This window comes from Bufo gargarizans, chromosome 2, assembly GCF_014858855.1.
Source record: "Bufo gargarizans isolate SCDJY-AF-19 chromosome 2, ASM1485885v1, whole genome shotgun sequence".
NCBI classification, from domain to species: Eukaryota; Metazoa; Chordata; class Amphibia; order Anura; family Bufonidae; genus Bufo; species Bufo gargarizans.
The window spans coordinates 221,514,456-221,540,556 of record NC_058081.1 but is presented as its reverse complement, the minus strand read 5'-3'; the positions used below and the strand labels follow the sequence as shown (position 1 = coordinate 221,540,556).

The 26,101-nt window shown below is 44.1% G+C and overlaps 1 protein-coding gene across 1 annotated transcript in view; it reads left to right on the top strand.

Moving 5' to 3' along the window:
- The first annotated feature begins 3,350 nt into the window (after window positions 1-3,350).
- The window catches only part of ITIH5 (inter-alpha-trypsin inhibitor heavy chain 5), a 112,646-nt gene continuing 89,895 nt past the window's right edge, over window positions 3,351-26,101 (top strand). Inside the window, exons 1-3 of the mRNA XM_044280041.1 lie at window positions 3,351-3,591; window positions 24,164-24,208; window positions 25,902-26,065. Coding sequence (XP_044135976.1) covers window positions 3,430-3,591; window positions 24,164-24,208; window positions 25,902-26,065 — 371 coding nt within the window. The 5' untranslated portion in view covers window positions 3,351-3,429. The remainder of the gene's footprint in view (window positions 3,592-24,163; window positions 24,209-25,901; window positions 26,066-26,101) is intronic.

The window sequence follows — 26,101 nt, the reverse complement described above, 5'->3', positions numbered from 1 at the left end:
ACAGTTGCAGTAGAGGCCTGGCAGAGCATCACCAGGATGAAACCCAGCATCTGGTGATGTCTATGCGTTCCAGACTTCAGGCTGTAATTGACTGCAAAGGATTTGCAACCAAGTATTAAAAAGTTAAAGTTTGATTTATGATTATTATTATGTCCCATTACTTTTGGTCCCTTAACAAGTGGGAGGCACATATGCAAACTGTTGTAATTCATACACCGTTGTAAATTGGATGTAAATACCCTCAAATTAAAGCTGACCCTCTGCTGTTAAAGCACATCTTGTTTGTTTCATTTCAAATCCATTGTGGTGGTGTATAGAGCCAAAAATGTTAGAATTGTGTTGATGTCCCAATATTTATGGACCTGACTGTATTCCTAAAAACACTATACAATTTGCATAAAACGTGTAAGGCCGCATGCACACGGCCGTTGTGCGGCCTTTCCGTGCATTGGGGACCACAATTGCGGTCCCAATACACGGGCAACATCTGTGCTGCGGGCCGGACCTATTCAACTTGAATGGGTCTATGGTCTGTCCGCACCGCATGTCATATTTATTTGCGGTGTGGAACAACAGAAATAAACACCTCGGAAGCACTCCGTAGTGCTTCCAGTGTTTCGTTCCGTGACTCCGTTCCGCATCTCTGGAATTGCGGACCCATTCAAGTGAATGGGTCCACATCCGTGATGCGTGGTGCCCAGCGGCCGTGTGCATGAGGCCTAACTGTGTAAGTACTTGGAATTGCATATCTTGGACTGATCCTGAGTTACAGGCTGTATTATACTCCAGGGCTGCATTCACAATTCTGCTAGTTGTCACATATACCGCAAACAGTTTAGTAGCACCCCTGTAATCTATTGGGACAGTTGTCCTACATCAGATTACAGCACAGTGTCAGTCTTAAGGACATCACATGTTCATATACAGTCACGTTTTAACTTTATAAATGATTCATCTTTTGGTTTCTATGCCTAGCAGCCATGACATCTCTGTTTGTTGGTAAGTTCCTTCTTGTGTGTACTAGTACCATGTGAATGAATATAGAGTCTGTAGCATAACACAGAGGGCGACAAAGGTTCTGAGCTTGCTTCATTACGGTGAGTGATAGGAATACCACCTGTGCGTAAAGCTTCATACACACTGCTGTGTCTGTATTTTGGTCCACAAAATACAGATTTACTGAATTTGGATACCTTCCATGTGCATTCCATAATTTTTCTCACTCCCAATAAATGGAGTTGTCTGCTTTTTTTTATATTGATATGCTATCCTCCGGATAGGTCATCATTGTCAGATCGGTGGGTGGCCAACTCCCGGTACCGCCGCCTATCAGCTGCATGAAGAGAACACAGTGCTTATATTCGCGCTGCCTTCTCTTCATTGTTTACCTGCTCTACGTTGCAACTGCGGCGGTAAGCAGGTGTAATTACATCTTAGCCTTCCCATTCACTTCAATGGGATGACTCCTTCCTATTCAAGCTTTCTCGTCAAACAGCTGATGGTTGGGAGTGCTGGGAGTCGGCCTCCCTGCCAATCTGATATTGATGACCTAATCTGAGGATAGGTTATCAATATAAATATACGAACAAGAATAGGACATGTCAGAACTGGTCAGAGCTAGGCGGACAACACAGTACACAAACTATAGGCAGAGAGTAGTCAAAAGACAAGCCTAGATCTAATACCAGATGGGATGCACAGTCCAAATCACGTGAGGGACCAGGAAGTGGTCAAAAGACAAGCCGAGGTCAAATACCAGATGGGATGCACAGTACAAATCACGTGAGGGACCAGAGAGTGGTCAAAAGACAAGCCGAGGTCAAATACCAGATGGGATGCACAGTACAAATCACGTGAGGGACCAGAGAGCGGTCAAAAGACAAGCCGAGGTCAAATACCAGATGGGATGCACAGTACAAATCACGTGAGGGACCAGTGAGTGGTCAAAAGACAAGCCAAGGTCAAAAGCACAAACAAATCCAAGAACCAGGAACCTAGCTGGTGAGCCCAAACAAGACTATCACTGTCACTGGTATATGGCCAGAAAGGGGTTTAAATAGAGCACCGAGTCCCAGGATCAGAACCTGATAGTGTAATGACCGGTGTCACGCACAGGGAGGAAAACAGGGAAAGCCCTGCCTAAGGGAGAGGGAAAGGTGGTGACCCCTAACTCACCTTGCGGCTGGCACCTGACTGCCCTGACGTCCCTAGACGGGTTCCTCACCCGTGCGGCGATCACGTGCCTAAACCCTGGCTTTCCCTGAAATGAGCCCTAGATAGTGAACGGGCCGGTGGGATCGCTAGTCCTCACCACTGCACTAAGAGGGAAACACCAGGGAGAGGACAGACAAACACAGACAAACACAAACACCCAGGTGGACGACAACAACTGTCCACAAAGGTCCAACAGGGATCCGGAGGGTAGCGTTCTGAATCAACAGTCAGAGAACGCAGCAACACAGCTCCAGTGGGTCAGGATAGATGTCCAGGCAGGAAGCTCTATCTCTGGCAACCAGAGAAGTGTGAGAGAGGAATATAAGGAGGTTTGGGAGTGCTGGACAAGGAACAGCTGAGGAGAAGGAGCTACGGATCCCTGAGTGAGCCAAAAGGGTTTGCAAAGCAAACCCAGAAAGCTACCATAAGGAAAACAGCCCTATCTTAAATAGAGCGTGCAGCCAACCGCTGCGACTTCCTGACCCCGGGTATAACGGAGTCAGGCGTGGTTCTCGATACCCTCGTGACAGATAGGTCATGACTCGCGCTCCATTAGTCAGAACACTAGCACATAGGAATAAAGCAGCTGAGCAATCAACCCACTGCTGTCGCATCACCAGGGGGCTTAGCAGCACGTTTCTCCTGGCACGGTTGCCCTGAAGCTTTAGACTATAGCTTGCCAGTAAGAGTCGGTCTGCCTTTGTACAGTGGCTACTTTTAAGCACATGTGGATGTAATCTGTAAACGCAGAATCCAATATTGTGAGTGACTACTGAAGCTAAACGTAATAAAATCAAGAATTAATATATATACATGCTACCACACTTAATAATACAAGGGCACAAGTACCAGCCGGGTGAACAGTAGCAGGCATTTAAGTGGCCACACAATGCACTGTGGTTGTAAGCGTTGCACTCAGGAAATAGGAGCACTTGTACTGGATACATTTATTCCCATGATTTTAGTATCTTAAGTGGAACAACAGGTGCTGAAGTCTGTTGTGGGCCCAGCTGGCACCGGATCGCAGTGGTCATAGATGTAACGCACATTCATCTGCAGGTTTGGTGGGAAGAAGAGGGATGAGAAGCTGGGATGAGGTGTGGGAGGGGTGGGACTGTGTCTGCCTCTTTCTCCAGTGTCTCAGAGGCATCTCAACCAGCTGCAGACTGGCATGTTCCCACTGTACATGTAGAGACCCAGCAGTGCCACAGACAGATGCCAGTCCTCCCTGGGAGAATCACTGCACCCTCAGGATTTAACATGATCTTTCTGGTCGAGCTCTGCTTCTGCTTCTCTCTTGTCCTGGGAAATCAGGAAACTGAGAATACTGAGAGTAACTTGTTTGAGTTTACAATCACAAATGGCATTGCTGAAAAAGTGAGTACTACATGTATTTTCTGCTGCTCTCTGCTTGCTACATGTATATGATACAGGGAAATTGCAGGTCTGGACATTCTGCTTGATCAGCTTTTCTGTACAATGCGAAAGAATTGAATATTTGTAATAATAAGCCTTGCAGACGAATAATTGAACATAATATGTATTTTTTCCTGAGCGCGTTAATAGTTTGTGCTATTTAAAAGTATAATGGATGGAAGCTTTCAGTTTATTAATGCATTGGGAATTAAGAAAGGAACCATCTGCCACAGTGACTTCTGACTGTACATGTAATAATTATATATAAAATGCAGTTTAGCACATCTTTTATGATTTTGTTAGTACTTTGCATGTTACTAGTTTTGTGCATAGTGCTGAAATGTGGTGGTGTTTTACCCCACCTGATGGGGGCTCTGTCTTTACCATGTACTGTGATAGGTGATCAGCTTCTATATTAACCTACTATTCAGACTGAAGAGCTACCGTGAAATTACCATAAGCCGGAAGACCATCTAATGTGTATGGGAGTCTCCCACCTCTCCCCAATATGTCAGAGGAGCCTGGTGTCTACCTGGACAGGACACATGCATGCATGGCTGAGCTAAGCATGCACGTGTATGAAGGAGGCAAGAGAAATAGGTGACTCCCAAAAGAGAGTATGGCCAGGTGACTCCCCTAATATGTATGGCCAGCCTTATAGAGATAAGCATACGCATTACCCAATTTAACGCCAATCTACTGGGATCTATTAGGTGGATTGATTCTATATGTATTTAGTTTTGCTTTTGACACTTCTATAAACTGGCAGATCGGACATATCAGTAAACTGGCGGCTTGGTTGGATGGATCTCTAGAACCTGTACACTATCATTATGTTTTTGGTCACTTTAATAATAATCACTTCTGACACTTGGGATTAATCATGAGAGTTTTATTGCTTTCTGCATGGTAGAGGAGAAGAGGGCGATTTTAAAGGGGTATTCTCCTCTGGACATTTATGGCATATGGATAGGATATGCCATAATGTTCAAAAGGTATAGGTTCCATTCCTATCTGAAGACCAGGGCCCCACCAGTGTCGGACTGGGGTACCTAGGGCCCACCAGTAAAATTTATTTTGGGGACCCACAGTACCATACATTCGAATATAATAAATTATTTAACAAGTTTTTTATATGAACATAGGTTAGTGGAAGTGCTGTACATTGAATATATGTCTGTAGTGCAGTAAATCTAATGTGTTATGTGCCACTTGTGCAGGGGGTGGGAGACTAGGGGCCCACCTTGCTCAGGGGACCACCGGGGGATTTCCCCTGTACCCCTGTGGGCCAGTCCGAGCCTGGGCCCCACTATGAATGGAGAGCAGGCCACGCCTGCTCTTTCACTGGTACAGGAATTCTGAAAATAGCCAAGTTCTGGTTCCGCTATATGGAGATGAATGGAGGGGCGGCTGCGTATGTGCAATTCTCTATTCACTGCTGTAGGACTTCCAAAAATAGTAAGTGCACTTGGTCGACAATTTTGGATATTCCATAGCAGTGAATGGAGAGGACACGGCTCATGCCTGCTCTTCATTCTTGGTGGGACCCCGTTCTTGACATAGGAGTGGGTCCCAGAGGTGAGACCTGCATCTAGCAAAATATGCCAAAAGCATATTCTATCAATATGTAATTCATTGTCAGATGGTAATACCACTGTAATACATATAGTTTTCTCCTTTATATGACACAAGACATTATAATACAAAGCAAATACACGAAGCCTATTTTATATATGTGAAATAGAATTGGTGACTTGGTGCTGATAGCATTGAAGTTCCACAGATATGCTGTGTTCCCCCTGGTATTCTGGAATTTGAATGTGGAGTCACTAAGATGTATTGCTTATCTTTCCATGTCCCTGATAGGAAGGCAGGTCAACTGTTCTGCAAAGACTTTCTGTAGACTAAGGTCAAATCTAAATTCAACCAAAACACCATATCCGGCTTCTCACACGTCAAGTGATAACGCTATAGCTTATAACAGTTTAGTCTCTTTGAACAACCCAGTTATTAGATAGCTTAAAGGGAGTCTGTCACCTCCAGGTAAGCTTCAGAGTAAGCATACTGCCATGTAGGGAAGGAGCCTTGCAACATAACATGCAATGTTTGTGAAATGGAAGTCTTTTAATCCTGAGAAAATCTTTTTATTTTATGCAAATAAAGTTCCCGGTGCACCATCAGCTGGGCCGCTTTATTTGGTGCACCATTGCTCTGCCATATTGCTGCCCAGTGCCTTCTCCTCTTGTTTAATTGATGGTAGCAATGACATAGGGGAAGCCATGTGCACAAAAAGGAGTAACCCTGCCCATAGTGCACCAAAACCCTTATACCCTCCTGATTAAAACACCAGCTTTTCACAAGAATGGTATAGTCATGTTTGGGGCACCTAACCTACATGGTGAAGGACTTACTTTGAAACTGATTTTTCAGATGATAGTGTCCCTTTAAATTTTTCTCTAGTGTTATTGAGAGACATCTTAATTTCTGTATAATGGAACATTATTCCTCTTTCTGGTATACTTTGTTCTTCATTTGTTCCACCACTGTCAGTCAATGGAAGCATTCTTGTATAATACATTCAGAGGCAAGCTTTCTAGACCATATTCTGTCCACAGACCTGATGTCAACCAGAGGATTACCTTCAAGGTGGCAATCTTCAAAGAGCAAGAAGTCTATAGCTACAGCAGGGTGGTGTTTAGAGCAAAGGTCTAGATTGTCTAACAGGTCTGATTCTGTTTGGTGTACCGATGTGTCTGTGTTTAGTTGACACAATTCTGGGTGTTCCCTGAGTCCAGTATTTGTAGTCCCACCTTGAACTCTCTGTGATCTCTAAATGTTGCATATCAGATAACCAGGCCTAATGGATTTTATTTTACAACCTCAATGTCCACTTCTAAATGCTGACTGGTCTGTAATAAAATTCAGCAAACATGTCACTTGTCATATAGATAACTGTTAGGTAACCCAGGCTATACCATGGAGAACAGGAAATGTTCAACTGAATAAGGCTACTTTCACACTCGCGTTTGGTGCGGATCCGTCATGGATCTGCACAAACGCATCCGTTCAGATAATACAACGGCATGCATCCATTCAGAACGGATCAGTTTCCTTAACATAGCCAATCCATTTTCTATTGTGCCATATTGTGTCAGTGAAAATGGATCCATTTTGCTCAGTTTCGTCAGACGGACACCAAAATGCTGCAAGCAGAGTTTTGGTGTCCGCCTTCAAAGCGGAATGGACCCGGAACGGAACCAAACTGAGCCAACTGATGCATTCTGAGCAGATCCTTATCCATTCAGAATGCATTAAGGGCAAAAATGATCCGTTTTGGACCGCTTGTGAGATCCCTGAACGGATCTCACAAACGGAAACCTAAACGCCAGTGTGAAAGTAGCCTAAGGTTGCACTTTTATGTAGTGTTTTCCTGTCCACAATCTTCTTCTTATCAGTTACTACTTGTAGGTAGAAATAGTTGTGAACATTTCATCACTCTGGAGTTAAAGGGGCTGTCTGGACTACAGATATTGTCCTCTGAATAGTAGGTCATCAATAGCAGATCGGTGGGGGTCTGACTCCCATAACCCCCCCCCCCCCCCCCCCTTCGATCAGCTGTTTTGGGTAGCCTCAGCTCTGGAAACTATACATTGTACAGAGCTGGGAGCAGGCAGCTCCATACACTATGTGGTAGTTGTGCGGGGCACTACAGCTCAGCTCCTATTTAAATTAATGGGAACTGAGCTGCAGTATGCCAGTCCTGGAAGCTACACAGTGTATAGATCCTTCTGATTCCGCTCAGTACACTGTATGGTTTCCTGCCCAGTCGCTGCCCGAAACAGCTAATTGGTGGGGGTGCCAGGTGTCAGAACCCCTCTGATCTGATATTCTGAGGAGAGACCATCAATATTTTAGCCTGGTTAATCCCTTTATATACTTGTAGTAACAATGGTTCTAATGCAAACCTCTCTGTTGTGGACCATTCCATCAAGAATGACCTGTAAGGACTGTTCCTTTTTTGTGCCAGACTGTACTGCAGTTGTCCAGCACTCTGGGTGAGTATTTAGCCAGGCTGTATATCAGACAAGCCTTTTGGAAGTCAAAGGGAACCTCAGATTTTTACACTTAGAAACACATGCTGCAGCAAATTTTCCAAATTAACGTCCAACCCTAACCCCACCCCAAGCCAATCCTAGCTATAACCTCATAATTAGTGACCCCAGTGACATCCCTCAGTTGTCTTGCTACACATTAGGACCACATTACACTTTTAGTTTTTTTTATCCTAAGAAGTACTAAGAAGAGAAAAGATCATGACAGAGTTACCATTACTATTACTATGGTACCCTTCACTCCCCCAATTACCTAGAATATTGTGCCAGCTTTATAGCAGTACCTACACCTTAGTCACTGCGACAACACTGTTCTTTGAAGGTGTCATCCCGACAGGATAGGTGATAAATGTCATAAAGGTCCCAGAGCTCTGAACTTCCCCTGGAAGCGATTTCAATGCAAGAACTGTGCTTTGGAAGTATCATAAATTGGGTTACCATAGTTGAGCAAGATCACCCGTGCATTCCCGAGTGCTGGCTGGAGTGGTGCAAAGCATATGTCAGTTTTATGGATAATTCTAGGTTATGCCTGGGGAGGACACGGAGGGAGAAATTTATCAAACTGGTGTCAAGTAGAACTGGCTTAGTTTCCCATAGCAACCAATCAGATTCCACCTCCTTCATTTTCCATAGGAGCTGTCAAAAATGAAAGGAGGAATCTGATTGGTTGCTTTGGGAAACTAAGCCAGTTCTACTTGACACCAGTTTGATAAATCTTCCCCTGAGTGCCTACTCTAAAATTTGATAGTGGATGGAAAATGGCATTGGGGCTTTTTTCAGGGTTTATCTGTTTCCAGTAATGGCTAATTTTACTGATGCAGTATATTTTAATTTTATGTTTCTTTGTGTAACAGTTTTGTAAAAGCCCTTTCAAGGTCCACAATTCTCCTGTGCACAAAGCAAGGTTCATAAAGACATGGTTTGATAAGTTTGTAGAGGAACTCAAGTAGCCTGCACAGAACCCTGACCTCAACCCCATTGAATACCTTTTGGATTTAATTTGCACCCCAATTATGATTCAGACTTCATTCATTATCAGTAAATAACCTCATAAATGTTTTTTTTGTCTGAATGAGCACAAATTCCAACAGGCAAACTCCAAAATCTTGTGGAAAACCTCAGAACAGAAGAGTCTGTTATAGCTAAAAAAGGGCCCAACTGCATATCAACACCATATCAATTCCGATGGTTTTGGAAAGGAATGTGATGGTCAAGGGTGCCCATAATTTTGGCTATATATTGAATTCAATTAGAACCATTGGCACTGGTGATATCTGTTATAAGATGGATATGACACAGCATCATGGCTTCAGTCATATATGGAAACCATGGCATAGATTTAAACTGCACCTTACGTTTTTAATGCAGAGAGAGGCGGTGGTAGTCAGCACCCACAGTTGCCTCTCCTGTAAACCGCTGGCCTCTACAAGCAATGTATGGGCAGGAATTAATTTCTGTGTTTCTGATCTTTCTAATTACCAGGAACTCATTCATATATTGATGTATATGCATCTCCATAATATACAAGGAAAGGTTAGTTTTAGGGAGTCTATCACCACCCAGGAGCGCTATTAGGAGCAGTACTGCATGAATACTATTGCTCCTAAGTCCAGAATTATTTTATATGTGTATACTTCACCCATTATACAGCAATGTACCAGTGCTGGAATACAATGCATTCGGAAAGTCTTCAGATCCTTTCACTTTTTTCACATTTTGATATGTTGCGGCCTTGTGCTAAAATAAATCAAATAAAAATATAAAAATTCTTCCCCATCATTTTGCACTCAATACTTTATCATGACAAAGTGAAAACAGAATGTTCAAAATCTTTGCTAATTTATTAAAAAGTAAAAATGAAAATCTTACAATTGACATATGTATTCAGACCTTTTACTCAGGATTTAGTTGAAGCACCTGTGGCAGCGATTTTTCTGCCATTCTTCTGTTCAGATCCTCTCACACGCTGTAAGGTTGGATGGAGACTGCTATTTTCAGGTCTCTCTAGAGATGTTTCATTCGGTTCAAGTCAGGGCTTTCGTTGGGCCACTCAAGGACAGAGTTGTTCTTAAGTCACTCCTATGTTGTCTTGCCTGGATGCTTTTGGTAATTGTTTTGTTGCAAGGTGAACCTTTAGCCCAGTCTGAAGGTTAAAGCATTCTGGATCAGGTTTTCATTAAAAACATCTCTTTACTTTGTTCCATACAGCTTTCCTTCAACCCCAACCAGTCTTCCTGTCCCAGGCACTGAAAAACATACCCACAGCATGATGTTTCCACCACAATGCTTCACTGTAGGTAGGGATGTCATTGGGCAGTGCCTGGTTTCCTCCAAACATGACGCTTAGGAATGAGGACAAAAAGTTCAATCTTGGTTTCATCAGACTAGAGAATCTTGTTTCTCACCGTCTGAGAGTGTCACGCTGGGTAGGATACAAGATACAATAGAAACACAGAAAACCAAGAAACAAGTGTCTAGGCCAGAAGCTGTGGATAAAGGTCACCTCCTAGCAAATCCCTACCCACTCTCCCTGAACTTCTGTGCCCACGTTCAGACCCTGAAGGTGCAAGTAAATGTGCCCCCGTGCCTAAGACTGAAGAAACCCTAAGATCCCTAAGATAGTGGAAAAGGGGAAAAGAGACAGCCTTCTTCCTCAAGCAAGGAGGGAGCAGGTGTCTCCCTAACAGCCTAGAAAGAACACAAGAGAGAAACAAAACCAACTTATCTGTAGCTGAGCAGAAACAGCAATTCCTTCCTTCCTTCCTTCCTTCCACAGAGCAAAACAGAAGCTATAACCCGCACAGGACACTGGGAAAGGGAGTAATTTAAACTCATACAAACGACCCCATCCAGTGCACCTGGAAGGAGGCGGATACAGCTCAAACCCAAAACAAAACAAACTACACATGTGCTGCTAGCCTGGAAGACCTCCGCACATAACCTGAGCAGGGCATGACAGAGAGTCCTTTAGGTGCTTTTTTTTTTTTTTAGCAAACCCCAATGAAGGGGGTGGCTTTCATGTGCCTTTTACTGAGTAGAGCCTTCTTTCTGGCCACCCTGTCATAAAGCCCAGATTGGTGGAGTGCTGCAGTGATGGTTGATCTTCTGGAATTTGCTCCCATCTGCACACAGGATCCTTGGAGCTCAGTTAGAGTTACCATTGGGTTCTTGGTTACTTCTCTTACCAATTACTTAGTTTGGCGGGGCAGTCAGCTCTAGGGAGACTCCTGGTCATTCTAAGCTTCTTCCATTTTAGAATTATGAGGGCCACTGAGCTCTTGAGAACTTTCAGTGTAACAGAAATTTGTTGTACCCTACTCCAGATCTGTGCCTCAATACAGTCCTGTCTCTTAGCTCTATAGGCAGTTCTTTCCTCCTCATGGATTGGTATTTGCAGCTGTGACACCTTATATAGATGTGTGTCTTTCTAAATCATGTCCAATCATCAGAATTTACCACAGGTGGACTCCAGTCAAGGTGTAGAAACATCTCGAAGATGATTAAGAAAAATGGGAGGCCCCCAGAGATAAATTTGTGTGTCAAAGCAAAGGGTCTGAATACTTATGACATTGCAAAATATTAGTTTTTCCTTTTTAATAAATTTGCAAACATGTCTAGAATTCATTTTTCATTTTTTATTAAGTTGGATTGAGTACAGATGTAAGATGTAAAATGTAAATAAAAATGTACTATAGTCACTGAGTTATTCCATAACGCGTATCTGTATGCTGGCACCTGCTGTTTGTTATTTTACTTGTTTCTATCTACACATGCTCAGTTACATCCATCAACTGTCACCAGCTGTATCTACTGCTAGAAACTGTGACAGTTATATGGAAAGAGCTGCAGAAGAAAGGACATACCCCCTAAGCTGTGATAGGTAGAGACTAAGTATGAGTGAACTTCAAGTTTTGAAGTTCGAGTTCGGGTATATGCTGAATTGTGTTATGGATTCTGTTACCACGGACCATACCGCAATTCCATGATGAAATGCATAACGGAATGCCTTTAGAGGCATTCCGTTATTCATTCCGTCATAATAGACGTCTATGGCCTGCATAACGGATCCTTCTGGTTTCCGTTATGCAGAAGTCCTCTCCTCTTCCGTTATGCAGGAGTCCTCTCCTGCATAACAGAAACTGGACAGATCCGTTATACTGGCCATAGACTTCTATTATGACGGAATGTATAACGGAATGCCTGTAAAGACATTCCGTTATGCATTCCGTCATGGAATTGCGTTATAGTCCCTGGTAACAGATTCCATAATGCAATTTATCATTAACTCGAACCTGAACTCAGACGTCAAGACTTGAAGTTCACTCATCTGTAGCAGAAAGGACACACACCCAGATACCCTGAGCTGCATCAAAAAGTACACAGCCCCTGAACTGTGATAAGGAGAGACCTGTAGCATAAAGGGCGTGTCCCCTGATAAAGGACACACTCCCTGAGCTGTATTAAAAAGGACACCCCCCTGAACTGCCAACTTGAAAAAAAACTAACAGAGCATTTGGAGCAATAAATGGGGGAACTCTGGTTCCATGTGAGGTACAGGGCTTGTTCTAGTTTTGTTAGAAAGGTATTGTCATGTACTCTATGGCACCTGATTTCCATTTTAACACTAATCATGGGCTACCCCTTTAAGTGTGCCATGTATTCCTGTGATGTTCTGATTTTGACAATAGGCTAGACTTGTATGTGGCTCTTAGTGATGTTCTGTGTGGTGTATTTCCAGGTCACGGTTTGATTGACCTCCTCATTTTCTTCCCAGCTGAGCCTCATTGTTGCCAAAATAAACTGGCTCACACCCAAATTCATCAGGCCATGGGACAATATGAGAGATTTATAACCATACATAAGCTTCTGCCGTGCTGTATTGTGTTACACGCTGGGACCCCTGTGCTTCCAGTGTTTAAGTATTGTTACTTATCCAGTAAAAATCATACAAAGCTGAACATTTACATAAAATATACACTAAATAAAATTCATGTTCATAGTGATGGCACATGTCTTCAAATTTCCAGAAAATTTGTTATTTTCACATTTACAGCAGGAAATACAATTTCCTAACCATGACTGTCCAGTATTTAAAGCACTTTTGGACAACCCCTTTAGACATATATTAGGATATATTTGGATAATACAGCAGTGTCTTAATTGTTCCACCCCTCTTCGCATTTACAATTATTAACCTTTTAAAGTCCAATAGAAATGATATAATTGGGCATGCAAACCTCTCTCTTTTGTCATCAGAAATAAGGCTCCAGTGGTCTACACTGAACACGCTGTCTATAGTTTTATGGTGCCTCATCAAAGGTACCCTCTAGAGCAGGGGTGGCCAACCATGCGGCTCTTTGCTTCTTCAAGTGCGGCTCTAGCTGTGGAGCAGTGAAGCAGTCAGACGGCTCACTCTCCACCCCATGCTCAAATCTCTTTTCCTGATCGGACACTGTTACTACTTTGCAGCTCCAGCTCCCTCTCCACTACGTCCTGATGCACACGGTGTGAGAACGTAGTACGTGGAGACTCGCACTATGACCTGACATTGTGTTCATCAGGTCACAGTGGAGAGTGTGTCAGACCTGCAGAGTAGCAGGTGCCCGAGCAGGAGAGGGAAGAGATTTTTTTAAATGATAGAACTGAGCATGGAGATCTAATATAAGCATGGGAGGTTCTGATCTGAGCATGGAGTGTATTTCCTGATCTGGGCAATGAGGGTCTGATCTGAGTGGGGGGGGGGGGGTCCTGATCTGAGAAATGGGGGTCTGATCTGAGCATGGGGGTCTGATCTGAGTATGGGGGTCAGATCTGAGCATGGGAGGGGATCTAAGCATGGGGGTTCAGATCTGAGCATGGGGGGTCTTGTTTGAGTATAGGTTGGTCAGGTCTGAGCATGGGGTCAGATCTGAGAAGGGGAGATTTGAGCATGGGGAGATTTGAGCATGGGGAGATTTGAGCATGGGGAGATCTGAGCATGGGGGGAGATCTGAGCATGGGGGGGAGATTTGAGCATTGGGGGCGGGGAGATCTGAGCATTGGGGGGAGATATGAGAACTGAGGGTCTGACACTGGGAGTCTGATTTGTGTTGTCTGATCCGCGCATTAGGGTCTTATTTGGGGGGTCTAATTTGGAGGTCTGATAAGGTTTGGGGATCTTATTTTAGGTCAGATGAGGATTGGGGATCTGATTTAGGAGTCTGATCTGAGGTCTGATGAAAAAAAGATTTTTTCTTTTTTTCTCTACTAATGAAAAATAAGAAAAAAATATTTTTTATCAGACCTCAGATCTGATGAAAAATCTTTTTCTCTTATTTTTCTTTGTTAAAACCTAAGTGCATCTTTTAGGGCGAAAAATACGGTGACTCGTGTGTAAATGCATAGCTTGTGACTCCTGGTAGTCATACTTTTTATTTTTTGGCTCTTTGTGTCTGTAAGGTTGGCCACCCCTGCTCTAGAGGAACATCACTAAAAATGATAATAATAACTAATAATAATGCAGACTCAAGAATATAGGTGGCACTTCACAGGGGACATATGAGTGTGCTTGTGTATTGGGGAGTCAGTAAGAACAGGCGTTGGCTGACTTAGCCTTCGGGTATCAACAATTGAGGGTGTATGGGTAGCTTCAAACCAAGTCTTCTTTTACACGTCCGTGATGACATCCGTGATAAGATGATCAGTGCTTCATCTGTGTAGATGTCCGTGAAAAATCTATGTTTGGTCCATGTGTCTGTTATTTTCCCTTCGTATGTCATCTGTATCCCACGGACTTCTATGCTGAAGATTGGTTTCCAGAGCATCTCCTACCAATGATGCGTGAAAACCATGGACCAAACACCTATAGCATCCATGTTGTGTCCATGGTTTTCATGGACCCATAGACTATAATGTGCGTAAAAATAAAGCGTATCCACTCTGCCTTAATTGACCACCTGCTTGTGTGAAGTCAGTGCTAGCTGTGCTGAGTGGGACATTAATCAAGGAAAAGTGGACACGTTAACAGCAAGGACACCATGACCAGTCACAGCTTCAACGTCGCAAAGATCACTATTAGAGAGCAGTGGACAGTGATTTTATAACTGTTTAAACCTCCTAAGAGAACCGTGGATTTCACCATGGGCATCAATACAAAAGTGTGTAAACACTAAAGCAGCATGGCAGTGGTTTTTTAAGACAGTGCTGGACATGTATCTCGTAACTATTGATATTGAGAGCTATCATTAATATTTCATTATTTTACTCACTTACAGGTCCTTCTAAAAAAAATTGCATATTGTGATAAAGTTCATTATTTTCTGTAATGTACTGATAAACATTAGACTTTCATATATTTTAGATTCCTTACACACAACTGAAGTAGTTCAAGCCTTTTATTGTTTTAATATTGATGATTTTGGCATACAGCTCATGAAAACCCCAAATTCCTATCTAAAAAAAATTGCATATTTCATCCGACCAACAAAATAAAAGTGTTTTTAATACAAAAAAAGTCAACCTTCAAATAATTATGTTCAGTTATGCACTCAATACTTGGTCGGGAATCCTTTTGCAGAAATGACTGCTTCAATGCGGCGTGGCATGGAGGCAATCAGCCTGTGGCACTGCTGAGGTGTTATGGAGGCCCAGGATGCTTCGATAGTGGCCTTAAGCTCATCCAGAGTGTTGGGTCTTGCGTCTCTCAACTTTCTCTTCCCAATATCCCACAGATTCTCTATGGGGTTCAGGTCAGGAGAGTTGGCAGGCCAATTGAGCACAGTAATACCATGGTCAGTAAACAATTTACCACTGGTTTTGGCACTGTGAGCAGGTGCCAGGTCGTGCTGAAAAATTAAATCTTCATCTCCATAAAGCTTTTCAGCAGATGGAAGCATGAAATGCTCCAAAATCTCCTGATAGCTAGCTGCATTGACCCTGCCCTTGATAAAACACAGTGGACCAACACCAGCAGCTGACATGGCACCCCAGACCATCACTGACTGTGGGTACTTGACACTGGACTTCAGGCATTTTGGCATTTCCCTCTCCCCAGTCTTCCTCCAGACTCTGGCACCTTGATTTCCGAATGACATGCAAAATTTGCTTTCATCCGAAAAAAGTACTTTGGACCACTGAGCAACAGTCCAGTGCTGCTTCTCTGTAGCCCAGGTCAGGCGCTTCTGCCGCTGTTTCTGGTTCAAAAGTGGCTTGACCTGGGGAATGCAGCACCTGTAGCCCATTTCCTGCACATGCCTGTACACGGTGGCTCTGGATGTTTCTACTCCAGACTCAGTCCACTGCTTCCGCAGGTCCCCCAAGGTCTGGAATCGGTCCTTCTCCACAATCTTCCTCAGGGTCCGCTCACCTCTTCTCGTTGTCCAGCGTTTTCTGCCACACTTTTTCCTTCCCACAGACTTCCCACTGAGGTGCCTTGATACAGCACTCTGGGAACAGCCTATTCATTCAGAAATTTCTTTCTGTGTCTTACCCTCTTGCTTGAGGGTGTCAATGATGGCCTTCTGGACAGCAGTCAGGTCGGCAGTCTTACCCATGATTGCGGTTTTGAGTAATAAACCAGGCTGGGAGTTTTTAAAAGCCTCAGGAATCTTTTGCAGGTGTTTAGAGTTAATTAGTTGATTCAGATGATTAGGTTAATAGCTCGTTTAGAGAACCTTTTCATGATATGCAAATTTTTTTAGATAGGAATTTGGGGTTTTCATGAGCTGTATGCCAAAATCATCAATATTAAAACAATAAAAGGCTTGAACTACTTCAGTTGTGCTTAATGAATCTAAAATATATGAAAGTCTAATGTTTATCAGTACATTACAGAAAATAATGAACTTTATCACAATATGCAATTTTTTTTAGAAGGACCTGTATATTCTGCAGCTCTTTACAGACATTATCATGACTTTGCTGCGTCCAGTGAAGCTCACAGTCTAAATTGTAACCATAAGTGATGTTCATTTGATCCAGGGAAATTCTCTGATTACTTTGTGGCTTCAGGAAGAAATTATACTCTCTAGTTATTCAGGAAGGTTTGTTTTACCTGTTTCTGGCTGGAACAGCTAGGTCTGAGATTATATAACCTATTTACCTAAGGTTAACACTATGCTGTGCTGATCGGTTGGATGTACCATTGATTGGTTTCTTTATATAGTCTATATTACAGTGCCTTGCAAAAGTATTCACCCCCTTGACTTTTTTCATATTTTGGTGCCTCACAACCTGGAATTAACATGGATTGTTTGAGGATTTGCATAATTTAATTTACACAACATACCCACAACTGAAGATTTTTATTTATTTATTTATTTATTGTGAAGCAAACAACAAATACGACAAAATAACTGAAAAAGACAATGTGCATAACTATTCACCCCCCTAAAATCAATACTTTGTAGAGCCACCTTTTGCAGCAATCACAGCTCCAAGTCACTTTGGATAAGTCTCTATGAGCTTGCCACATTTTACCCCTGGGATTTTTGCCCAGTCCTCCTTGCAAAACTGCTCCAGCTCCTTCAAGTTGGATGGTTTGCGCTTGTGAACAGCAATCTTTAAGTCTGACCACAGATTTTTTTATTGGATTGAGATCTGGACTTTGACTAGGCCATTCCAACACATTTACATGTTTCCCCTTAAACCACTGAAGTGTTGCTTTAGTAGTGTGTTTGGGGTCCATGTCCTGCTGGAAGGTGAACCTCCATCCTAGCCTCAAATCACGCACAGAGTGGTACAGGTTTTGCTGAAGAATATCCCTGTATCAGGGCCGGACTGGGGATAAAAACCAGCCCTGGAAAAAGTTGCACACCAGCCCCACAGCATTGCGTCATTATTTACTTGTTTATAAAAGGGGAAAGCATTCATTTTAAAACACGTGTGTAAACACGAATATGAACTTTGCCCCACAATAGCTCTTTTGTAGAACCCCATTGTTCATATTACCATTTTACTGGCTAGGGCAGCGCTAAATCCCAGCCATCAGTGCCGTTGACGTCACCGGGGTTCCTGGCAGCCCCATGGAGAGCCCCGGCACGTCACCAGAGCTTCAAAAAATGCTTTTGCCCTGCGCGATTTAGCGCAGGGCAAAGGAGAGCATCGGAGCATGAACTGCTCCGATGCTCAAGTCAGAAGGCCTGCCTGGGTGAAAATAGAGGGATGTCCGGGTTCAGCTCTGAACCCGAACAACCCCTTTAATTTATACTCAGATATAGTCCTCCTGTAAGTACCTGGCCTTCCCCCTCTGTCCTCCTCTTCCTCACCCCCTTCCCCTTCTGTCCCCCTTGAATGTATGTCAGCAGCAGCACCAGGAGAAGGACTGGAGCTGCAGGCTGCACAGGGACAAGTGAGTGACTGGCAACCCCTTCCTGCTGTCACAGAGTTGCTGGGTTCTCCTGGAAAAGTTGTTGAAGTGCAGCTGCCTGGAGGTGGTGGGCTCCAAGCTTCTCACAGCCACTCTGTCCATCATGCATGGAGTTTCAGCTGCCTGGAAGTGACCTCCAGGCTTCTATGTAGGAAGGCACAGTAGACTGCTGGGAGCTGCCTGTGTGGAGGCTGAGCAGCCTGCTGGATGCAGAGAGCTGTGTGATCACTGTCCCCTCCTGTACAGAGAGCAGCAAGGGACTCTCCAGGAGTGGCATCGGCTGGGCAGATCCGCTTCTAGGATGTGGGCTCCATGGGCACTCTGTAACCCTCACATGCTTCTTTATACATCACAGCAAGGAGATTGGGGCAGTTGACAGCAGGGCTCTGGCTGGAGGTAGCACTTTGTGAAAGGTTGTCACACAGGTTGTCAGGGGTTGGGAGTGGAGAACATCTTGGTGTGTAACCTGGTGTCACTGTGCTGTACAAAGGACCTGCTGGGCATGGTGCCTCCACAGGGGGCAGATAATCAGATTGACTGAGGAGGGCTTGTACTTTGGAGAAGAATATGTGGCTTCATGTGACAGAGCAGAGGAATCGCACAGAAGAGTGTGTGGATGAGGATACGTCGTGTCTCCAGGAGCTCTGCCGCTGACATCTCCAAGTGACAGACACTGCTGGACCCCCATGGCACCCTGCACACAGAGCCTTCCTGTATGTATGGCTGGTGCCAACTTGTGATCAGATCTGACAGTCTGAAGCCAGGAAGCGCTGCCACCCTGTCCCCAGGTCTGCTCTGTGCATGCACCCAGAGCCCTCTGTGCCCACGCCGGTGATGCCATGTCCCGCAACCATAGTGGAGGTGATGTGGGAGGCTCTGGACTCTGGATAAAAAGCAGCTCTGGAGGTAAAGGCAGGGGTAGGGACCGTTACTACAGCACGAAAGATGTGGAGTAGGGGGAACAGGGTGCTGTTGAACTCCAGTAGAGGGGATGGGCTGCTTCTCCTGGGCACCGGTGACACTGGCAGGGGCAGCGGTGTGGGACCAGGAGGGGGCTTGCAGGAGAGCCGCCGTGGGAAGCAGGGAGCTCGCATGAGCTTATTGGGGAAGCCGCTGTCGTACAACAGCAGCCAGAGCTGCCGGAGGAACGTGAAGTACCGGAGGCTGCGTAACTACCTGTGCAACGTGCTGGAGAGACCCCGGGGCTGGGCATTTGTCTACCACGTCTTTGTGAGTACCGGACACCGTGCTGCTGTGTATAATGCACCGCCACTCGCCACATGTGGGCATGGCCCTGACATCAAATACATATCAGGGAAAGCTATACTGTGCATTTATAATGTGTGCAGAGTGCCAGGGGGGTCCAGCAGTGTCTGTCACTTGGAGATGTCAGCGGCAGAGCTCCTGGAGACACGACGTATCCTCATCCACACACTCTTCTGTGCGATTCCTCTGCTCTGTCACATGAAGCCACATATTCTTCTCCAAAGTACAAGCCCTCCTCAGTCAATCTGATTCCCTGCCCTCTGTGGAGGCACCATGCCCAGCAGGTCCTTTGTACAGCACAGTGACACCAGGTTACACACCAAGATGTTCTCCACTCCCAGCCCCTGACAACCTGTGTGACAACCTTTCACAAAGTGCTACCTCCAGCCAGAGCCCTGCTGTCAACTGCCCCAATCTCCTTGCTGTGATGCATAAAGAAGCATGTGAGGGTACAGAGTGCCCATGGAGCCCACATCCTAGAAGCTGATTTGCCCAGCCGATGCCACTCCTGGAGATTACTGTAAACTGGAGACTGTATGTAAACTAATAGTATACACTACATAACCCTGGCAGCCTGCACACGGGCCCCGCTCACTGTATAATCGTATGTCTAATAGTAAATAGTTATGTGCATAATCGCATAATGAGTGGAGTACTTACAACTACAAGCGCTCGCCGAGAGGAGGGAGGAGGCAGGAGGCAGGCTGGGAGGACAAGCGCTGGCAGCGTGAGTCATACGTCATGCGCCCACGCCGCCTGCTTCATTCATAAAGTGGGCGGCGCAGGCGCGTGACGTATGACTCACACACTGCCAGCGCCCGTCCTCCCAGCCTGCCTCCTCCCTCCTCTCGGCGAGCGTTTGTAGTTGTAAGTACTCTGCAAAAAATTTGCACCAAAAATTAGCACAAAAATTTGCGCAAAAAAATAGCGCGGAAATTCGCACGAAAATTCGCAAATCGCAAAATAAGCTGCATTCGCCGTGCAGGCTGTCAGGGTTATGTAGTGTATATTAGTGTACATACAGTCTTAAAATTTATAGGACTGTATGTAAATAATATACACTACATAACCCTGACAGCCTGCACAGTCACATGTAGGCACAGCCTGGCCCCTTCTTACCCCCAGTATTTGCGGCTCCTCAAGTCCTCTCAGGGCTGTTTGCATCGGTCATGACGGCGGGCGGCAGACACAGGGGTCGGGCTCTGCTTCCGGTCTGCGGCCTGGGCCCGGCATATTGAATGTGGAGGTGAGGCCACTTGCAGGAAGTCAGAGAGGGGCAGCCACACACAGGACAGCAAGCCAGGAGGATCACGGGCTGCTGCTCACAGTGACACCAGGTGGTCGGAGGGAGAAGTGCCGCTCCCACGGAGGCCGGCTGCCGGCCTGCTCAGCTCCACCCACCGGCCACCACTACAGAGCTTTCAGATTCGGCCTGCCGGACGCCTAAAAAGTTCAGACACATCGTAAAGTGGCCCCAGGGCCGGCGGCCTACCGGGAAATTTCCCGGTATCCCGGTGGGCCAGTCCGGCCCTGCCCTGTATTTAGCACCATCTTTCCCTTAACTCTGACCAGTTTGCCAGTCCCGGCTGCTGAAAAACATCCCCACAGCATGATGCTGCCATCACCATGTTTCATTGTGGGGATGGTGTTCTTTGGGTGATGTGATGTGTTGGGTTTGCTCCAGACATAGCGTTTTCCTGGATGGCTGAAAAGTTCAATCTTAGTCTCATCAGACCAGAGCACCTTCCTCCATACATTTTGGGAGTCTCCCACATGCCTTTTCGCAAATCACAACGTGCCTTTTTGTTTTTAGCTGAAAGTAATGGCATTCTTCTGGCCACTCTGCCATAAAGCCCAACTCTATGGAGCGTACGGCTTATTGTCGACCTATGTACAGATACTCCAGTCTCTGCTGTGGAACTCTGCAACTTCTCCAGGGTTACATGAGGTCTCTGTACTGCCTCTCTGATTAATGCCCTCTTTGCCCGGTCCATGAGTTTTGGTGGGCGTCTGTCTCTTGGCAGGTTTGCTGTTGTGCCACGTTCTTTCCATATGACTATGATAGATTTGATGGTGCTCCTGGGGATCATCAAAGATTTGGATATTTTTTTATATGACTTGTACTTCTCAATAACATTATCCCTTACTTGTTTGGAGAGTTCCTTGGTCTTCATGGCAGTGTTTGCCTTTGGGGCCTTTAAAAAAAGGTGTGTATATGTAATGACAGATCATGTGACACTTAGGTTGCACACAGGTGGACATCATTTCACTAATTATGTGACTTCTGAAGGTAATTGGTTGCACCAGAGCTTTTTATGGGCTTCCTAACAAAGGGGGTAAATACATCCGCACATGCCAATTTTCTGTTTTCTATTTGTAAACAATAGTTTTATTTATATCGTTTTATTTCACTTCAGCAACTTAGACCATTGTGTTCTGATCCATCACATACAATTCAGATTAACAAAACATTGAACTTAAGACTGTAATGTAACAAAATACAAAAAAGGTCAAGTGAATACTTTTGCAAGGCACTGTATGTGATAAATCTAAATTTAAAGGAGTTCACTTTTTTTTATTGATGAGCTATCCTCAGGATATGACTGTCGGTACCCCAACTAATCAGCTGTTTGAAGAGAATACTGCACTCGTACAAGCGCCGCCTTCTCTTTATTATTTACCTGCGCACCGTTGCAACTGCAGAGCTGAGCAATATAATTACAAGTATGGCGTCCCTATTTACTTCAATGGGACAGCTCCTTCCTGTTTAAGCGAATACTACATAACAGTCCCATAGAAGTGAATGGGACACCATAGTTTTAATTATACCTGCTCACTGCTACATCTGTGACTACACTCCGAATTAACTCGTTAAGGACACAGCCTAATTTAGTACTTAGGCCTCTTTCACACAAGCAAATTTTCTGTCTGAATGCAATGTGTGTTGCAAATGCATAACCCCCGCACTGAATCACTGATCATCTTTGCGTTCAGGAAAAATCGCAGCATGCTCTATATTGTGTGTTTTTCACACAGCCCTGGGTCCTTAGAAATGAATGGCATTTGTGTGAAAAACAGATGTTTGCTAGGAGATGTTGAGTGCTATTGCTAAGTTTTAGATAACGCGCAAAAAAGCTTGTTTTATGCGGGGCAGGTTGTATTTTTTTAATGGAATAATCTTGGAATATATCAGGTGAATTATATAACTTAAAAAAAAAAAAATTGGGCGATAGTATGATAAAACGAAGCAATTTTGCCATTGTTTTTAGGTTTCGTTTTTACATTGTTCATTATACAGTTATAATGACATTATAATTTTATTCTGAGGGTCAGTACAATTATGAGATACCAAATTTATATAGTTTTTGCTTTGTATTGCCATATTCTGACCCTCATAATTTTTTCATGTTTCTGCCGAGAGCGAGTTATAGATTTTATTGATGCCATTTTGGCATACATGGGACCTTTTGCTAATTGTTTTATTCAATTTTTTTGGGAAGGCAAAGTGGCCAAAAACCACTTCAAGTTAAATAATAGTTTAATAATATTTTAATAGATTATGGTGTTGCGAAGGCAACCATGCCTATTGTGTTTATCTTTTTTACATATAAATCAGAAATGGCAAAAGTTTTTTTATTTCTAAGATTTACATATTATTAAAAAGAACTTTTATTTTTACACTTTTTAGTCCCCTGTAAAACTCATGTGAATGTATTACAGTGCATAATCATTCTTGAACTCTTTTAGTGAACTCACCATCACCACCTCCTCAGGTAGAGAGTTCCATAGTCTCACTGCTCTTACCGTAAAGAATCCTCTTCTATGTTTGTGTAGAAACCTTCTTTCTTCTATACTTGAATTGCCCTCCTCCAGCTCTGCTATGTCGTGTGCACAGGAGCCCAGAACTGTACACGGTACTCCATGTGTGGTCTGACTAGTGATTTGTAAAGTGGCAGGACTATGTTCTCATCACGGGCATCTATGCTCCTTTTGATGCAACCCATTATCTTATTGGCCTTGGCAGAAGCTGCCTGACTCTGGTTTCTACAGCTTAGTTTGCTGTTCACTAAAATACCTAGGTCCTTTTCCATGTCAGTGTTACCCAGTCTTTTACCATTTAGTATGTACGGGTGACTTGCATTATTTCTCCCATGTGCATTATCTTACATTTGTCAGTGTTAAACCTCTTCTGCCACTTCTCTGCCCAAGCCTCCAATCTATCTAGATTCATCTGAAGCAGTCTACTGTCCTCTTTCATGTTAATTAAGGCGGTAAAGGGGTTGTGCCATTATTAAATGATATTATGAAAAATAAGTTACTTTTGTAATTTACTTTCTGTTACAAAAATGCTTGAGTTGAGAGTTCATTTTAATGGTGCCCCCTGTAGTTTGATCTGTATAGTTTTGTGCATGTCCACCTACAGAGGTAGACACACGCTCAGTTCCATCCTTCAACTGTCACCTGCCATATCTACCGTTAGAAGCTGTAACAGTTACAAAGAGGAATAACTGCAGCAGAAAAGACAGAAATCAAACATTCCTTGAGCTATGGTGGTGAGAGAGACATGTTCCTTGAGAAAGGACACCCTCAAACTGTAGCAGAAAGGACACCTTCCCTGAACTACCATCTTGAAATAAATATAGCAAAGCATTGAATAAGGATATCTCCGGATCTATTTCCGGTACAGGGCTTGTTTTAGGTTTGTTAGAAAGACGTTTCAATGTACTATATGATGTCGGAATTTTTATTTTTACATCAATCATGGTGTAACCTCTTTAATGTGGAATAATTTATTGTTTATTAACTTTAGGTTGCATCTCGGTTTCCAAGACAAGTACCATATGCATCACGGAGGGTAAGTATCACTAAACTTGTATCGTAATTATTTCCATACATAGCTGCAAATATGGCCAAGTTCACATTTTATTAGATTTGATGCGTTATAACTGGTGTCATCTTATCTAATTATGACTACAAAATAAATTTAGACTGAGGATCAGGGTGTCCTCAGTATCAGGAGAGGCTTTCCCCATTTTTGTTCAACTCCTATACATGATGTTTTTAACTGTTATGTATTCATAATATGTGCAACAAAGAGAATTTTAGTGTTCATGTTTTGCTTCTGTCAAGTTCACATCAGCACCATGCATCTTACATGAAGGTCTTCATTTTTAATGGATGAATATGGAAAGCACAGGGAATTATAAGTAAATTACCTATTGTACTCCATTTCCTCAAGTTCAAAAGTAAAATTCTGGTTTTCTTTAACAGGTAGAATAATGCATTAGCTCACTGGCAAACTTTCTTACTTTTTTCTTGTAAAAACAATGCAAAAGAATAAGATAGACATAAAGTAGAGTTGGAACCTTACACAAGACAAGAAAATACAAATAGTGGGATATTTATCATTCAAAAATAAGCTTAAATTAGGCATATTTCAGGCGCAGATTACGGCGCAACTAGTAGTTGGGGCGCAATCTGCAACTTTTCCCGACTCTCGCCAGGTCTAAAATTGGGGCTTGGTGTGGGCAGGGAAGGAGACGGGACGGCTCATCTCATTTACCATTTTCTACGCCTATTTTAGGCTCCTTTCACACTAGCGTTCGTCGGTCCGCTCGTGAGCTCCGTTTGAAGGGGCTCACGAGCGGACCCGAACGCAGCCGTCCAGCCCTGATGCAGTCTGAATGGAGCGGATCCGCTCAGACTGCATCAGTCTGGCGGCGTTCAGCCTCCGCTCCGCTCGCCTCCGCACGGACAGGCGGACAGCTGAACGCTGCTTGCAGCGTTCGGGTGTCCGCCTGGCCGTGCGGAGGCGTGCGGATCCGTCCAGACTTACAATGTAAGTCAATGGGGACGGATCCGTTTGAAGATGCCACAATGTGGCTCAATCTTCAAGCGGATCCGTCCCCCATTGACTTTACATTGAAAGTCTGGACGGATCCGTCCCAGGCTATTTTCACACTTAGCTTTTTTTTGCTAATATAATGCAGACGGATCCGTTCTGAACGGAGCCTCCGTCTGCATTATTATGAGCGGATCCGTTCAGAACGGATCCGCCCGAACGCTAGTGTGAAAGTAGCCTTAGGCGAAGAAAAAGGTCTAAATGTTAGACAGCTCGGAATAGATGGGGCATAGCTATAGGGGGTGCAGAGGCAGCAGTCGCTACCGGGCCCAGGAGTCTAAGGGGCCCCAAAGATCCTTGTGCCACATAAGAAGACACCAGTATTATAGAAAGTGCATAGAGCTCAAGTTACACATCTGGGAAGGAGTTAGGTAAAAAATTTAGCAAGGGGAGGTTGTTGCCATTTCAATTTTCCTCAGGCAGCACAAAGGATATATGCTTCCATGCCCCCTGGCCGCAAAGTACTGAGGGTAGAGGGGTCCAAGCTGAACTCTTGCACCAGGGCCCATGAGCCTTTAGCTACACCCCTGGACCCAGCATCTTACAATTCACAATCAGTAATTTGAAGCCTGTTAATAATAATCTTGTATGAACAGTTTATTATAGTAAAGTGCCTATTAAGTAGGATTTTCATTTTCATTTGCAGGAAATCAGGCCCATTGTTACTGACTTCACTGTGAAATCCACCATTATGTCTCGCTACGCCTTCACTGCCGTGGCCTGCACCATGGTGAATAGGGCTGTAGAGGCGAAAGAGGTTGTATTCCAGATGCAGATCCCAGCCGCAGCCTTTGTCTCTAACTTCACCATGTAAGAAACTATTACAATGTACTGAGATGACAAGGA